A 17,686-nucleotide genomic window follows, 5' to 3' on the forward strand; every position below is an offset into this window, starting at 1 on the left:
AATTCAGCAATATAAGAATTCTATGTATAAGGGAGACAAATTGGTTAATTGGACAACACTCTGAATGAGGAAAATGAGAAAATCAAATTACGAGGGTGAATCTATAGCAATGTACAGTGTATAATGTGATTGATCCAACGGGACTGCTTAAGTTTTCTCCTCTTGCAATACTTTTGGACATGTAATTTAATATGTGTAAGTAATTTATAAATAGCCCAAGTTGTTTGTAATGTAGGCTTTGGGAACATCTCGCCACGTACAGAAGGTGGAAAGATATTCTGTATCATCTATGCCTTATTGGGAATTCCTCTGTTTGGTTTTCTGTTGGCTGGAGTTGGAGATCAACTAGGGACCATATTTGGAAAAGGAATTGCCAAAGTAGAAGATACATTTGTTGTAAGTATGCTAAATATATTGTCCTGAATGTTACTCATCACTCTAAATATAGTAAATTAAGTAAAAATATAGTAAACTTTTTAAAGGGAATAATGCATTGAATCATTGTTAATGTCTGGCAAAAGGTGCGTTGAAGGTTACTGAAAGTACATGTTATCCAACATTGTTGACAGAGAACTGGGTGAAGTTCAACATATACATTCAGATTCAGTTTCCTAAAATAATTATGACTGGGAAGAGAAATTGGATCCAAATCAATCAACTCATATTTTTATTTGCCTTTAAAATACCCTAGAGCAGCAGCAGTTTGTTTCAAAAAATTATCGTATCGCACTATAGTAAAAAGTCACTGACACAGAAATGTGGCTGAATGGGATAACTTGAGATAATATAGGGGAATCGGTGCAGGCACTTTGACATTGATGGTAAACCATAGATAAAACATACACTGATATTATAGGCAGTGTTCAAAGTGAGCAGGAAGTGAACTCCTGTACTTCCTTGCTACACCTTCTAGTGAGCCCTTCTATTGTCTTTCCATTCCCCATACTGTATCTTGCCCTCCTTGTACAGCCCCCACAGCATAGGAAGTGACCTTTGGACTCTCCCCTTCTCCAGGACTTCCCCTGAACTAAAATAAGCATCCTTCTGTTTAATTTTAACAAGGAGGGGGTGGGAGAGAATATAGTCTTTAAAAGAAAGTTTGGCCAGTGCTCTCTTCTGCTTCATCATAAGTGCAAATACATGGGTTAAGCATGTGCAAATGGTAGTAGGCAAAAATTGTGCTTACACCTACACAAGAATCCATTTGAAACTAAATCCCACTGCCTGTTTTATACATTTATTTTTCTGAGCCTATAATAGCTTTATCCCACTGATTGGCATAAAACAGATATCTAAAGGGACACTAGCAACTTAACTTTCAGACAGAGTATGATTTTTTTTAAATTTGTACTTCTCTGTTGTTACAAGTAAGACCTACAATTCATGTAACTGAAAGAGATTGGAAACAAAATTCTCCTTTCATTTCATTTTTTTCATGTGTATTTGACAGGACTTGGCTTCAATGTTTCTTGGCGTAGTTGAGGTCTGTGCCTGCTTATGACACCATCAGGTGTTCTACTAAGGTCAATGGGATTGTTCACATGTGAAGTTACTCACAGACATAAGTCTTTGAAGGCTGAGCAAGTGGCCCCTGTTTGGGTTGGTCTTTAATCTACAGTAGAAATAGGGCAGAGAAAAACATCTTTTTGGAACAGGACAGTATAATTGTAAAAGCACAAAAATTGCCCCAGGGGAATTTAGGAGCAAGTTGCCAACCCCAAACATTCAAAAATCAATGAGTCAGGGCCGTCTAGGATTGCAATTTTTAGAAAAGTACATTCGGGTTTCTTTTTATTGGCCTTCTGGTTTTTGAGCCTTTAGATGCACCGAGGTCACACTTTCATGCTTATCTTTGCAACCATGAAGTGTGGACACTTTAAAAACATGAAATGAAACCTGAGATTCTTACATATTCACAGGAATTCAGCAGCCAGGGCTTAAAGAAAAACACCAATGGTTGCAAGAATTGCAATAAAAATGTGAAAGTTGGCAAAACTGCTCCTTTTAACTAGTTGATGGCTGTCACATGGAAACCTCACCATTCCTACCTGACAACCACCACTGTGAGTCTCACCTCCCACGCTTGTTGCCAGATCTGGAAAAGCAGTAGCAGAGGCAGCAAGAAGCATGTGCAGACAGCCACATACTCTGCCTCTGCCGAGTTAGACCCACAGAAGTGTGAATTTCCTCCTCCGTGTTGCCTCTCTCTGCCACTGCCTGTTGTGCTGTAGGGCCAGAAGTCCCTCAGTTGCATCTAGGTATACTGCAGCCTCCAGTGGCTGAAGCAGCTACAGCTACAACCCAAGCGCTGGTTGTCCCAGTGGCAGAAGGTGGTACAGTACCTGTCATATTACATTTTTAAATACATATTTATTTAGCAGCCTTAATTTGCAGTGCAATTTCCTGTTGTTTGTACCAGCACTGCAACTGTTGTGTGTTCAAAGGGACCAGTTCTGTGCGGCATGCCGTATTGCTTGCCTGTTTTCCTCTATAGTAGGAACTGTCCGCTAGCATGGTTGCTTTTGAGATTCTCACTATGCAGATGGTGTTATGCCAGACAGTTTCGTCCACCAAGCAAATGCTGGCTTTCAGACAAGTGAAAAGAAAAGGCTCAGGGTACTTACTTTCGGCTCAAAGCCACCATTTCAAACCCAGCTGGATCATTGGCAACCAAGAGCTATTTGCATCTAGAGTTGGCTGAAAAAATGAAAAGAAAACATCATGAGGTGTTTTGATCATTCTTTACTCCTTCTCTTCAGAAATCAAAATTTTCATGAAAATTTTTGTTGAAAAATTCAGATTCTAGAAGGTTTTGACCAGTTCTATTTGCATTTATTGGCTAATTGTCTCCCTGTGTGGAAAACTGCTTAATTCAGTTCCTAATAGATAAGTATCCATATTATAAAACTGAGCAGCAATTTGCTCCCTTGTTGGCAGTCTCTGCAGGGAAGGTTTGATTTGAATGGTCAGACACTGAATGGCTCTCTCACTCTTAGAGGTGATTTTCCCCTCCCACTCCCCACCAGCAAAATAAAATAAAAATTGAGACACATCATAGGAGATTTTACATCACCACAGCCGGTGCTTCCTGGTTTTGAATGATAAAAGCTTGGCTTTGGTCTTGATGTCTCCACTAGCTTTCACAAGCACTAAACTAGTTTAAAAAAATATAAGGAAAGGTCAATCAGGAACCAGTTAAGCTCTTTTCGGATTTCATTTATTATCTATACAATAGGCCAGATTTTAAGAAAGTCTCCAATATTGGGGGTGCAATTTTCTGCCTGCATTTAATTGAACCAATATAATTAGGCCATTACCTGATTTGTGGGTGCAATCAGATACTTAGAAGGCTAAAATGCATGATTTTTACTCGTAGTTACTTGCAGGTGAAAAATTGCACCTACAAAATTAGAAGCCATTTGAGGCCCATTTAAACATTTAGTGAAGTATGCCAAACTGCAGTATGACAAATCTGCTGAACCTTTAGTATTACTGAGTGGTATAAATGCCATTCGTTCAGAACAAAAAGGGAATCACATTCAGAGACTGCAAGTGTTTCCCAGAATATCCACATTTGCTTTGAATAAACACCTCTATTCCTGTGGTGGACCCAGAGGGTAATTCTACACAGCAATTAAACACTGGCGACTGGCCTGGATCAGCTGATTTGGACTCACGGGGCTCAGGCCGTGGGGCTGTAAAATTGCTCTGCCAACATTTGGGCTTGGGCTGGAGCCTGAGCTGTGGAGCCCCGGACATCTACACAGCAATTTTTAGCCCTGCCGCCTGAGCCCCACAAACCTAAATCAGTAGACCTGGACCAGCTGCGGCTCTTTTATTCCAGCGTAGACATACCCAGAATGATAATATCCTAGCCTTCTGAGTGCCGCTGGGAAATTTTTTTCAGACAAATAGTTTATGCGCTGAAAAATGCAGTTCAGGTTGACCCAACTCTAGTCATAAATTTGTTGAATCATTTCAGCTCTAAATTTTTTTTCAGGCTGGATTCACAAGGACAGTTAGGAGCTCTTTGAGATGTTGATGAGAAAAGAGGGGGAGACCCCAGTTAAAGGCCCTGACCCAATTACTATTTAATTATTTATGCGAAGTGGAATAGCTTTAACACGAGAGGCTGAGAGTAACCCACTCCTGAATAATCAATAGCCTGGGGGTTAGGGCACTCAACCTGGCAGGGAGAGAGCTGGTTTCTAATCCCTGGCCTAGAGCATGGAGTTGAACCTGTATCTCACTTGTCCCAGCTGAGTGCCTACCGACTGCCTAAAGGTTACAAGTAGAGATCCTTCTCCTCCTCCTCTGGCCATTTTGTAACTCCGGCCCTTCATTTCTTTTGCTTTTATTTTTCTGAAGGATTAAAATGCCTATAAACTAAATTAAACATTTTGTTTCTGGTTGGACAAAATATTTCATTAACCGGAACAAAATTTCTGTTGATTTGTGTCAATTCACCAAAAATTCTGAAACATTTTGTTGCTGTTCTGTTTGACTAATCTTTTTTTTCTTAACTGCTAATGAACTTAAAAATTAATGATTCATCCAGCTCTGCTCCTTAGTAAAGGTGATGCTTCTCATTCTGGGTTTGATAGGTGATCAAGTACAATCACACAGTTTTGTTAACCATGGATTTTTCTTTCTTTCCCCTCCCTTTCTTCTGTAGAAATGGAATGTGAGCCAGACAAAGATTCGCATCATATCAACAATAATATTCATATTGTTTGGCTGTGTGCTGTTTGTTGCTCTTCCTGCCGTAATATTCAAGCATATAGAAGGCTGGAGCACACTAGATGCAATTTATTTTGTAGTTATCACTTTAACTACCATTGGATTTGGTGACTATGTTGCAGGTAAGATTTTGTCATGATTCTTTTCTCAACCTAAATCTGTAATATTTTTAATAGTTATACAGGATTTACATTGTGATAATTAATATAATTATTGTTCACGTAACTCCATCAGAATGTAGATGCTTTGCTGATAAGATTATAGAAGAGAACGTGGGGTCACCTGTTGTTCTGCTTGACAAGTATTTTCAGACTGCTATTTCAATCGGAATCATTTGCATGAACAAAACCAAAAAACCTTGTTTTAACTTTGTAATAGTTTTTTCTAACTTTAGACAAGTACAACATTATAATAATAAGTACATTATTTCAGTTTGTTAAATATTTTGGTTTTTACACTGGAGTCATTTAAAAACAGCTCTGACAATGGTGATCTTCTGCTCTCACTTGTCAAAATATTGTTTCAGAATTTGGTTTCAGCTGTACAAATATCTCTGGCTGTCATGCTCTCTCTTTTTCTGTGCTTTCTGTCTCCTGTGTTCACTCTCGCCCTGCATATATTTGTGTGTGTTATAGGCAGAGTTGGCAGCACTGCGCTGTAGCTAAGGTTGCGTGACACTTTCCATTACAAGACCCTGTTTTCAATCACTTATAACTTAACCAAACTTTAACTGTTTGGGCTGAAAATTTCCATACTAAGTGTCAGACTGAATTTTGTTATGAAAGTTTTAGCTAAACTCTATAACCATTTCTCAGAATGAGGCTAGAGAAAAATTATTTGTCCATGTTTTAAAAAAATCCTATAACTGTTTCTTTGAGAAGCTTTAGTGCCTCCATGTTTTTTAGCAGGGACTTGAAACGTGGCAGGGAGGTTGTCCTGGTGTCAGGAATGTGTCTGGTCCCGAAAAAACTGGCCAAATTATAGGCTTTGAAAAGTTACAATTCACATATGCTTGGTAGAAACTTGTTAGAGTTTGGGAGCTACATTTTTCTGAAGAGTTTTTCTGTTGTGAGCATGCTCACAGCTCCCATGTGCTGACTGGACTGCGCATGCACCATCCCCACAGAGTGACTAAGCATGCTCCATCCAAGGCTGCAGGAACTGAGCAGGTCTTTCTCTGCAATTGCTGGTCCTAGCAGCTGGGATTTATTCCAGGAGCATCATCTGGCCTGTGCACTGAATGAGGCAGAGATCCTGTGGAAAATATAGTATGTGATCATGTAATTAAAGACTGTAGCATAATGCTTATGCCCAAGGGGGTTGAATTAAGGTTGCACTGGCAAACTTAATTGTGGCATTTCCTAATTTTTGAGTGCTTGACTTGGCAACTGTAATGTTATTTTAATGTAGTGTTTGTGTGACATATACATAAATATAAAATGTGAATGCATGTTAGGTTTGTATGTCGCTTGCTGTTTTCTTTCTCCCATATTCCTTTCTATAGTCTTTATATTCTCTTCTTTTCCTCTGCTTGCTGTTCTGGCTGCAGGAGTAGACATTGGCTCAGAATTTGTGATTCCAGTGAGATTCACCTGCTGCTGGCTAGCACTATGTCAAAGCTGATACACTGCTTCAAAGCCAAAGCTTTGCATGTTTTATATTATCTTGATGCAATCAGCAGTACATTAATGCAAGGCCTGGTTATATTTATAGTAGGGGCATAATGTGAAATGGCCCACTTGGCTGTAACTGAAACATTGAGTACACATTAATCATTTCTTTCAATATAAATTTTTGTACATTTGCCTCTTCATGGGCCCACTTGATATAATAATTTTGTTCCTGCAGTGCACAGTATAATTAAAACTTGTATTTTACCAGAAAACACATTATCTTTCTGCAGAACATCCTGGCGTGATTTTACTCTGTAATAGTTCATTTTATATACATTTTCATTTCACATTTCCACTATTAACATGAAACTATTGATTTTTATTTCCACTCAGATTAATATGCAGAAGACTGGTATTTATGTAGTCAGTGTGTGTACCACATAACTGCTTGCCTTTGTGTCCTGGGTCCTGTACTGGTAATGGTGATTTTCAAGTTGTATGGGTCCGTGCTTTTAGAGGAAGAGCATCAGACTTCTATCTCCATTGTAGCTGTGAAGCTCAGAATGGTTGCGACAGATCTGAAGTTGGCTGCTGATTGGTTAAACATTGTCCTTGGTTTGTGAGTTAGTTTATTCTGCATCAACAACAGATGTCTGGAATATTTTGCAAAGATCAGTTAGTTTCTGCATAATTCTAAACATTGAGCTAACTTAATGGTTGGGTTTCTTTATTAGATATGAGAAAGCATGCAGAACGTTTGCAAGTTGGCTACTTAATAGGGATCATGTATTGTAGTAAGATTTGAGTTTTGCTCAGCCACCATAGCATGGCTTTCTCCTTTTTCTTCTTACCTCTGCTAAAGTTGTGGGTAGATCCTGTATGCTTCTGAGACATTGGTGTGCATCGGCTGAATAAAATCTCCTAGTTTGTTGGAGCTGTAGAATGTGAAATGGTGCCTAGTTTTGTATTTATTACAATTGAGTCGTGGGGCAGGTAAAAATGGAGCTGTAGTCCAGGTCTTAGGCATAGGTGTCTACATCTGAAAAACTCATTTACAACTGGCACTGATGCTGACTGTCTCAGCAGTGAGGAACAAGTTTTAATTGAGTCTGAGCACAGCTGGAGCCCGGGAGGGGAAGCGCCAAGCCGGGGGCGCAGGGTCTGGAGGCTGCCCGGCAAACCGTGAAGCCGGTAGCGCTTGGGCTTCAGGCAGCCCCCTTGCCTCCGGACCCTGCGCCGCCGGAGCAGAGCAGCTGGAGCCCGGGAAGGGAAGTGCCCAGCCAGCGGCTCGGGGTCCAGAGGCAAGGGGGCTGCCCGAAGCCAGTGGCGCTGGCTCGGGCAGCTTGGCTCTTAAACAGAGCCGAAGAGTCAGGGGAGGATCAGAGCAGCTGGAGCCCGGGAGGGGAAGTGCCCGGCCGGTATTTTCCCGGACATGTTCAGCTTTTTGGCAATTCCCCCCAAACGGCGGTTTGATTACCAAAAAGCCGGACATGTCCGGGAAAAACCGGACGTATGGTAACCCTACGTGACTGGTGCCCGGGGTGGGGGTGCTGCTCCAGCCCCAGGGGGACGCAAATCCGGACAGTGCCGGCTCCCCGCAACGCGCTGGCGTCCACAACCCCCCCGGGGGCGCCCCCCAGCCCTGCGATGGCTGCCGAGCGGCGCCCAGAGACACCCCCCACCCAAAGGACAGGGGCCCGCGCCCCCCCTCCCCTGACGGCTTGCTGCCTCACAGGGGCAGGTTGGTCATGTCGCAGGGGCCACTGGGAGTTGTAGTTCTCGGCCGCTCCCCTCTCCCGGCTCTCCCTGGAGCGTGAGGCCCGGCCGGACTACAGCCCCCAGCATGCCCTGGGCAGGAGCCGAGTGTCGCACCAAGATGATGTCACAGCGGGCAACCCACACACACAAATTTGGAGATCCTAGCCTCCCTATTTCCCCGGACATGTCCAGCTTTTTGGCAATTCCCCCCAGACGGGGATTTGGGGACCAAAAAGCCGGACATGTCCGGGGAAATCCGGACGTATGGTAACCCTAGTAGACAAACACGTGCTAGGCTCTGCTTGAGCTAGTGTGCTTAAAAATAGCAGTGTGGCTGTGTTGGCACGGCCAGTGGCTCAGGCTAGCTGCCTGAATACAAGCCCACCTGACCCTCTTGGTACCTGCTTGGATGGCTAGCTCAAGCGCTTCCCATGCCACCACAGCCACACTGCTATTTTCAGTGTGCTGGCGTGAGCAGAGCTAGCACGTGTCTGTCTAGCCACACTGGGAAGAACTCCCAGCTGCAGTGTAGCCATAAGTTAGGGATGGTCTTTCCAGGTCAGAACTAAGGTACACTGGTAGGGCACTGTGGTGTAGCTTGCCACTTCCACTGCCTGAATGGTGCCTGTTTTGTGCCTAAGGAGAAGAGGTGAGTCCCCAGACTGGCATCTTACACCAACCCAGAAATCACTACTTTTTAAAGAGAGGAGTTTTGCAGAAAACAAGACGCCAAGAGGCTGAGAAAAGGAAGGAGGAGACTTAAATCCTTAGGGAGATGAGAGAGAGAGAGAGAGAGAGAGAGATTGAGTGTGTATTGGAATAGCTGGGACAAGGAAGGGAGCAAACAGAAGAATTTAAACATAGAGAAGCGTAATGAAACTGAAAGGCTGTAATGGAGGCTGCCTTGACAGAAATTCCAGTAGATTCCACTAGACTCTTTCTCTTGGTCTCTGTTGATTTCTGTTCGAGACTCAGTATTCCCAGGAAACAGTAGACTAACAGATCTTTATTATATCCAAAACCTAGTTGCTCTTTGGAGCCAGTGTAGGGTTACCATATTTTGAGTGTCCAAAAAGAGGACACTCCACAGGGCCCCGGCCCTGCCCCCAGCCCCGCCCACGCCCACGCCCCAACTCCACCCCTTCCCCAAAGTCCCCGCCCCAACTCTGCCTCCTCCCCTGCTTCCCGCGAACATTTGATTCGCGGGAAGCCTGAAGCAGGCAGCAGGTAAGCGGGGGGTGGGGGGGTGGGGTGGAGGGAGGAGGCGCGGCCCAGTCTACCCCCCCGAACCGAGCGGCTCCCTCCGGCCCCGGCCCAGCACTGCCGGCCTCTGGCCCAGCACCCCCGGCCCAGCACTGCCAGCCCCAGCCCCCGGTCCAGCACTGTCGGCCCCCGGCCCAGTGCCCCTGGCCCAGCGCCCCCGGGTCCACACCGCCGAGCCCAGCCCGGGCCCCGGCCCAGCACCCCCAGCCCCGCACCGCCAGGCCCGGCCCGGCCCCGGCCCCTGGCCCAGCACCCCTGGCCAAGCACTGCCGGCCCCGGCCCAGCACCCCCGGCCCAGCACTGCCGGCCCAGCACCGCTGGCCCAGCACCCCCAGCCCAGCACTGCCGGCCCCGGCCCAGCGCCCCCGGCCCAGCACTGCTGGCCCCGCACCGCCGGGCCTGGCCCGGCCACGCACCCCCGGGCCAGCCCCCCCGCCAAGCGCCCCCGGCCCAGCACCTCCCTATTTTCCCGCACATGTTCGGCTTTTTGGGATTTCCCCCCAGACGGGGATTTGAGTCCCAAAAAGCCGGACATGTCCGGGAAAATCCGGACGTATGGTAACCCTAAGCCAGTGGAAACTTTCAGTGGCTACTTCCACTAAAATAGGATATCTTAGAGCAACCATAGAGGATTGCAGTGTCCCAGGATGGAAAAAAGGGGTGAGAGAGATGGAGAGAGAGTTCTTTTGTTACATGTCCAAGAAAATAATTATATAGTATTTTAACAATTACACTTATCAAATTCTTTCACAGGAAGAGCATATTTTGATTTTTTTTTTTTTGTTCCAATTTGTGACAAAAACAAGTGTCAAAATATTGTACTTTGCCACGATACATAACAAAGTGACAAACCATTCAAAGGGAATACTACAGCACCTATTGAAGAAAATAAAAAGTGACTGGTAAAATGTGGCATTCCACAATGACTGGCAAATTGATCCATATCCTGTATTTTGAGTTCTGTGATACAACAATGCTAAAGATTTTGTTTTCCTGAGTACTATAAAAATCAAACAAAATACCATGTAAACATAAATAATAGTTTTAACAAGATGTGTGTTGACCTCACCATTGAGTTATTTTATGTTACATTTTATTCTCTCATTTTTCATATATTTATGTTTTACAAAGGTGTAAACCAGAGTTACTCCACTGATATAAACAGAATTGCCTGCTGTGCTTTGGTTGCTATGTAAATAATAGTGTCTAATTAACATAGGTCTCAGTTCTGCCACATTTACTTACATGGTGTAGTATCTTACTACATGAGTAGTGTCCTTTATTCCAATGAGGCTACTTGCAGAGAAGGGCACTAATCAATACAGGTAAGCATGGCAGAATTAGATAGTTGGTAGACAATCTAATTTGCAGGTCATGTCCATGAGAAAGAAATAATTTCCATAACCGAACAAAGCTTTGCGGCTGTAGTTCCTATTTGCGAAAATGAGGTAAGAGACCAGGCTTGTGGAATAACCTATATCCTCTGTTGAGAAATAGGACACAGTGGTTCTAAATTCTCTCCTTCTCTTGCTTTGAAGTGAAACCATTGACTTTAACAGTACAGAACAAATCAGGCCAATAATATAAATGTTCTATGAAGGTGAAAAGTGGAGAGCTTTTTCATGCCACATCTGTCATCTTTCAGTATAATGAAAGATATTATCAGGTACTAAAGTTAGCCTCAAAATGACGATATTTGTAACACAAGAGTAAATTATTTGTATATAAAAATAGTGCAAAGTAGATAACAAGTGGATGAACAGGTATTTTCAAGCCTTTCTGAAGTAGCGAATCTTAATATGGCAGGTATTGTATATAAATGAAATGAGATGTCCAAAAACTCAAGTAAATTAGACAAAGGTCAAAGATGGGAGTTGCATATAAATAAATTATGCAAATATGTTAGGCTTGAATTTTGTAGGCTCATTGGGGCAACTTAATTGCTCTAGCCTTTAGTGTTTGAGGCCAAGGTGTCCGGTATATGCTCAAATTTTGCATGGTGCGGAAATATGGGCATGGAATAATCCCTTGAGAATGAAAGTGATTGAAAACAAATTTCTTAGAAAGATTCTTGGTCTCCCAAATAATAAACCCACTGCTCTTCTTAGAGCGGAGTCAAGCATGAATTCTTTTCTGTCCAAAGTGTAATACCATAATATCAATTTTTGGTTTCACATTCATAGTATTCATCCCCTTTGTTTGCTGAGGCTATGCTTAGAGGACCTGTTCAGCAGGGCTTTCTCACATATATTTTCTTGGTTAGAGTACATTCAAAATTCTTTTCATTCTCTAGACCTCTCATAATTGGAAATAATTAGATTTAAGTTTAAAAATGTGAAATCCCTAATCAAGCTGAGACTAGAGGATATTAATAAGCAACTAGACATGGCAATATTTCATCTTGATTCCCCCTTGTTAAAAAGACTCATCAATATGTCAGATATTTAGACAGTTTGTTTAATAACAAGTTAAGGAAGAGGGCCTTTACAGCTTTCCATTTGCAATCTATGCAGTCAGTTTACTCAGAAGGGCAATATATTGGAATTGAGAAATGTAACCACCTCTGTCCATGCAGCTCTGGCCAGGTGGAAGTCCTACCCCATTATTTATTATATTGTAATTTGTATTGCCACTTGAGATCAAAATGGCTTTCAGTATTTTTGTCCTGGATGCCTTTTTCTATGACGTCTCAGAAAACAGAATACACCTCTACCTCGATATAATGCTGTCCTTGGGAGCCAAAAAATCTTACTGCATTATAGGTGAAACTGCGTTATATCAAACTTGGTTTGACCTGCCGGAGTGCGCAATACGCCCGCCCCCTCCCCCCCCCCGGAGCGCTGCTTTACCGCGTTATATTCAAATTCGTGTTATATTGGGTCACGTTATATCGGGGTAGAGGTGTACTTATTAGGAACTGACAGTGTATCTGTGCACCAAGCAGTTGTCCTATTTGTATGGTCAACTGTTAAAGGAAGGAAAAGACCTGTGGCATAGGAAGCATATATGATTTAATTAGTTCATATTCTTTCAAATTTATTTTATATAGATTTTAAAATTCTGGATTTAGTTTATTGTAATATATTTAGGTTTTGGCTCATTTGGCCTATGGCGGCGTCATTATTAATAAACTTGACCTGACTTGTAAGCTCACATCACAACCAGTGCAGTTTAATAAATGGTAGGATTTGCCTGCATATCTCCTGCTCACCACTTCGAAAATTGACTCCAGAATATCCTCTTTACTTGCCTCCACCTTAAAGTTCACTGGTTCTTTTCCTTACTGTGTTCTGCAGTGCTTAGATTCAGTATATTGGCATTATTGATAGTCCTGCCACTGTCTGCAGGGCACAGAAATGGCCTAACAACGTTAAGATGGAGACTTAAATGTTTCCACTAATGTACTGGAGTCAATGAAATTATTTAGCCCTATAATTGAAAGCAAAGTTCAATACTAGTGACAGTTTTTCCTTCACACAACCTGGTAAAGCTGGAATGCTAAGTGTATTAGTCACTGCAGCACAGTTTGTCTTCCACCACTATGTGATATTACTTGCCCTATAGGATATGGCTCTGCAGAAATAGATTGCAAAGCTGAGGAACAAAAGATGCATGTGGTCTTTCTGATAAGCTCTTATAACTATAACTGGGGTTACATCAGTGTTGACATAAACCACTCTTTGTCACGTCAAGTCTAGACTGGCTCAATAAGCTCTACCTGGAGTGAACTATGAAGGCTACTTGAAGCTTCAGTTAGTATGGAATGTTGCTGTACACCTCCTCAATAGATCAGACTGGAGAGAGCATATTGCAATTGTGCTTCATGTTCTGCAGTAGCTGCCTATATACTTTAGGTACTAGTTACAGTTTATAAAGCCCAAATGGCCTAGTTCCCTGTTACTTTAGACTGCTTCTGCCACATATCCTGCATCTGCTTGAAAGGCTTTGGCTGGCTGTCACAAATGTACAGCTCACCTGAGCCAGGAGAAGAGCATTCTTTATAGTGGTACTAATAATATTTGAAGCGTTAGCTTTAGAGTAACCACCTCTTTATACTGAAACTTACAACACTGGAGGGGTTATCTTGTCTCTTATTTTTATATATATATATTTTATATTTATATATATATATATATATATATATATATTTAAATGTCTGAAACAAAAAAGAAGAAGCTACTTTTACGGAAATAATTATTCGTTTCAATGGTTGCTTAAACAATATGAAAATATACTGTATTTCTGTAAAAGTAGCTTTTTTAACATTCTCAGTTTAGTAGGCAATGGGGAGCCAATCTGGAAGTCTTTACTAAGGCAACACTTCTATTGGAGTTCAAGGGATTGTTATCTCAGTAAGGTCTGTTGGATTGGGCCCAGTTCTAGGGTGTATTAGGTAACCATTGAAAGTCCCAAATCACTTATTTGTGGGGAAGATGTGCAGAGAGGCAGCAGTAGTGTAGACTCTGTCCTGGAGCTTGATCTAAAGCCCACTGGAGTCAATGGGAAGACTCCCATTGATTTCACAGGGCTTTGGGTCAGACCCCTGGTGTACTCCACACTCCCCTGCATACTAGTTAGGAGGTCTCAGTGGTGGACCTCTATAGCACCCCATGGTGGGAGGATTATGGGCAGGCAAGGGGTGCGATCAATGGATCTGTGCACAGATCAAACAGACCATGTCCCTGGGTAGAGCGGCACAGCTCTTCTCCATGGTCATTATTAGTAACTGCAACCAGGCTGCGCAAACCGCCTGGGCAAAGAACTAGAATTTTGTCCCTCAGTACTGTTTCTGCAAAGCAAAACATGTTCAAATGAGTTCAGCTTCTTGCTACATAGATCATTTTGGCTTTTAAAATAAAGATAACAATGTTGAATAAATGATTATGCTGCATAAAAGTCAATGCAAATGTGTTACATATTGAACTCCTTTCTTTTTCTTTTCTTTTTACAGTATAAACCGGTAAATTCATTAGCTGGCTACTCTCATACATTTTAGTGGGGATGCATTTGCTATCATACTCATTCATCTGAACTGTAATTCAATAGTTAATGAATCTCATTAACTCTAACTTCAGAACAGTTATATTAGTGATTTGAATCCCACTCTCTTACCTATTTAATTTAATGAGATTCTTAGTTAACCTTATTACAGAACTCCATGAGGTTTAACCTTATGTGCTGAATGCTTCCCACAGCCAGAGGAAGAGAAGAAGTTAGCATATTAGCTCCAGGCTTGGTGCCACACAACCATCTCTATAGGGACTATCTGACTCCCACTTCAAATAATGCTGCAGCATGCACCATGCTTGTGACTTTACAGCTGCTAGAGAAGCTTGTTGTAGCATGGACTCAGCTTTTAGTAAGTCAGCTAAGTGCTGAGGGCTTTAAAATATATATGGGGTTTTGCATATTTAAAATAGTTTTTCCTTTATGTGCAAGACCAAGCAATTTATTTTAAACAGACACGTACCTGATTTCCTATAGACTATTTCTAGACTCCAGCAAGGTTTATTGGTGGCAGAGCCATCGCTTGGAGTGGGAGCCAGCTCCAATGGGGTGAATATTCTGGGATCTAAAAGAAGAAAGTCACTTATAAAGGAAAATTTTGCTGAATGCCCCTCCTAGGCTGGTTGTTGAGTATATTTATCACACAGTTAACTTGCTGGAATTTTGCATCTTCCCTTCATGGATCACCTTTTTAACAAGAGGAGAAATAAAAATGTGCATAACGCAGATCCAATTGTTTGTTAACAAAACTCCACAGTATAAAAACTAACAAGTATATAAGAATTCAATACGATAGAAATACTACCATTTTTGTGTTAAAACTTTTTAAAAGCACCTCTGCTTTTAAAATAATGATAAAATATATGTAAGAATAGCATACGCTATGGAGAAGCAAAAAATACTGCAAAATGAAGTCTGGGATCTCCTCCCAGGCTGCTCTCATGACTAGCAAGCTCCTTAGTAATCTCATGTTCTTCTTTTTTCCGCATGTTTGTGTTCTAAGACAAATGAGAAAAACTCCTCCCATATCACAAGCAATCCTTAAATCTTGTATTTTATCTCAAGAAATAAAAAGTGTATATGAAAAATATTCTGCCATACCAACATAAGATCCTCATTAAATTGGGAGAAATGAGTGTTACCATCTTCTGAGGATCCATCTCTTTGCACAAGTAAGGGGAATTGCAGTCCATACGAAAAAGATTTTGTATCTGATTTTTTTCATCAATACGTAACGCTGACTCAGTTAGTAGCTTAAGATTCCATTGTGTCTTGAAAGCAATTTGATAACATTTGACCAACATTTTTTAATATTAGGAACTTGTCAAATAATGTGTCAAATTACCACCTTCATTCACATCCATTTATCTCGTTGTCCAATGGACCACATTTGAGCAAGCACACAAAAAGTTGGTAATGTCTTTTCATCATTTTTAATGGCTGTAATTTCATTTTAAACACAATAGTGGATCTTATAGTTAAGATTTGTCTTGTCAAGGCAAGCACATTTTATATCTCATTATTTGCGGCTGCTAAATTCACACTTGCAAGTGATATTTTTCCACCTTATCCCAGCAATGAATTTTTTGTCCTTAAATTACAACATTCTATAATAAGATTTTCCTCCCTATGTTGCTGATTATAAATTTCAACTCAAACCTCAGTTTTATAAGGATACTAGTCTGAGTATATAATAAGGTAAAACATAAAGATGTTGTAAAGGCCAAATAGTATAACTTGGTTCAAAAAAGAATTAGGTAAGTTCACGGAGGACAGGTTCATCAGTGGCTATTAGCCAATATGGTCAGGAATGCAATCCCATGTACCAGGTAGTAAACCACTGACCGCTAGAAACTGGGACTGGACGACAAGGAATGGATCATTTGATAATTGCCCTGTTCCGTTCCTTCCTTCTGAAGCATCTGGCACCGGCCACTGTTGTAAAATACCGGTAGGATACTGGGCTAGATGGACCATTGATCTCACCAGTATGGATATTCTTATGTTCTTATATCTTTGCAGCCTCTTTTTACATTTCAGTGCCATCAGTGGAATTGCAGAATGTTACTGAATTCAGAATTTCCCTGTATTTTTGGAAGTTCATAAACAATTAAATAAAAAATCTTGTTATCCATGGGTTTACCCTAGGGTGATCAGACAGCAAGTTTGAAAAATCTGGACGGGGGTGAGGGGTAATAGTCGCCTATATAAGACAAAGCCCCAAATATCAGGACTGTCCCTATAAAATCAGGACATCTGGTCACCATACTTTACCCCAGCAGTTTTGACTGACATGAAAGTTTATTATTTGTAGATATAGCATTAAATCTATACATTAAAAAGCCTTTCCCTCTAATAAGTAATTATCAGTAGAATTCCATAATCTGTATGTTATTTCCATGTAACTGGTGGATTCATTGACTAATAACAACCACAAGTTTATAAACCTGGCTGGTTTGGATGCTGCTGCCAAATCTGCAGTCTCAGAGGCTCCAGATTGGGCTTTATCATATTATGGCCAGGCTGAATTGCTAGTGTGGGGTTTAGTGCTCAGTGTGCTATGTGGTATTAAATATAAACTATTTAATGTGGAGTGAAAGCTCTGTGGTAACCATAACTTGAATCCCCTATGGAATTGGAATGTCTATTCTTTATGATGGCCCCACCATGGGCATTTCACAGATTTTCTCTCCTTTTTAGTAAAAAGGGGAAGATGGATGGTCCTGGCACTTGGATTAAAGAGATCTGGGTTCTGTCAGTGCCAGAGATTTGCTCTGTGATCATGAGCAGTTTAGTTAGTCTCCCTGTGCTTTGGTTTCCTCATCTGTAAAACGGAGGTGATAATATTTCCTGCTTCCCAGGAGTGTGGGGAGGACAAAGTCATTCATGTTTGTAAGGGGCTCAGGGTACTAAAGTGATGGGGACCATGAATGTAGCTAGGCAGATAAAAACCTCTATTCAGTGTAGTTCTAACTGCTTCCACAAACACCCAACCCCACCATCCAGATCCTGACATATTACCTACTCCTCCGTTAAATTTGGATCAGCCCTTAATACTTACATAGCATAGGAGTTTGGAGCAAGTATGGAAGAACCAGCAGTGCTTATAAATACGTTTGTCAGCTGTTGAGCATAATTATGTGGGCTCATTTTTATAATTATAACCTGATAGCCGTTATTGAGGGACACTTATCCTTTGTGTAATGCGACGGATTTCAGTGCTTTTCTTCCAGGGATGAATTTAGCCCATTGTCTCGTTCAGTGATTTTCTTTTTATTTCATTGCCTATTCTTATTTGCACAGAT

The 17,686-nt window shown here is 41.6% G+C and overlaps 1 protein-coding gene across 4 annotated transcripts in view; it reads left to right on the forward strand.

Annotated features, from left to right (window-relative positions):
* The window catches only part of KCNK2 (potassium two pore domain channel subfamily K member 2), a 214,177-nt gene that overhangs the window by 164,489 nt on the left and 32,002 nt on the right, over positions 1–17,686 (forward strand). For all 4 annotated transcript variants that reach the window (XM_065589481.1, XM_065589482.1, XM_005288719.5 and 1 more), the window contains 2 exons: positions 236–396; positions 4,676–4,862. In XM_065589481.1, coding sequence (XP_065445553.1) covers positions 236–396; positions 4,676–4,862 — 348 coding nt within the window. The remainder of the gene's footprint in view (positions 1–235; positions 397–4,675; positions 4,863–17,686) is intronic.

The sequence above is a fragment of the Chrysemys picta genome, chromosome 3 (genome assembly GCF_011386835.1).
Source record: "Chrysemys picta bellii isolate R12L10 chromosome 3, ASM1138683v2, whole genome shotgun sequence".
Taxonomy (NCBI): Eukaryota; Metazoa; Chordata; order Testudines; family Emydidae; genus Chrysemys; species Chrysemys picta.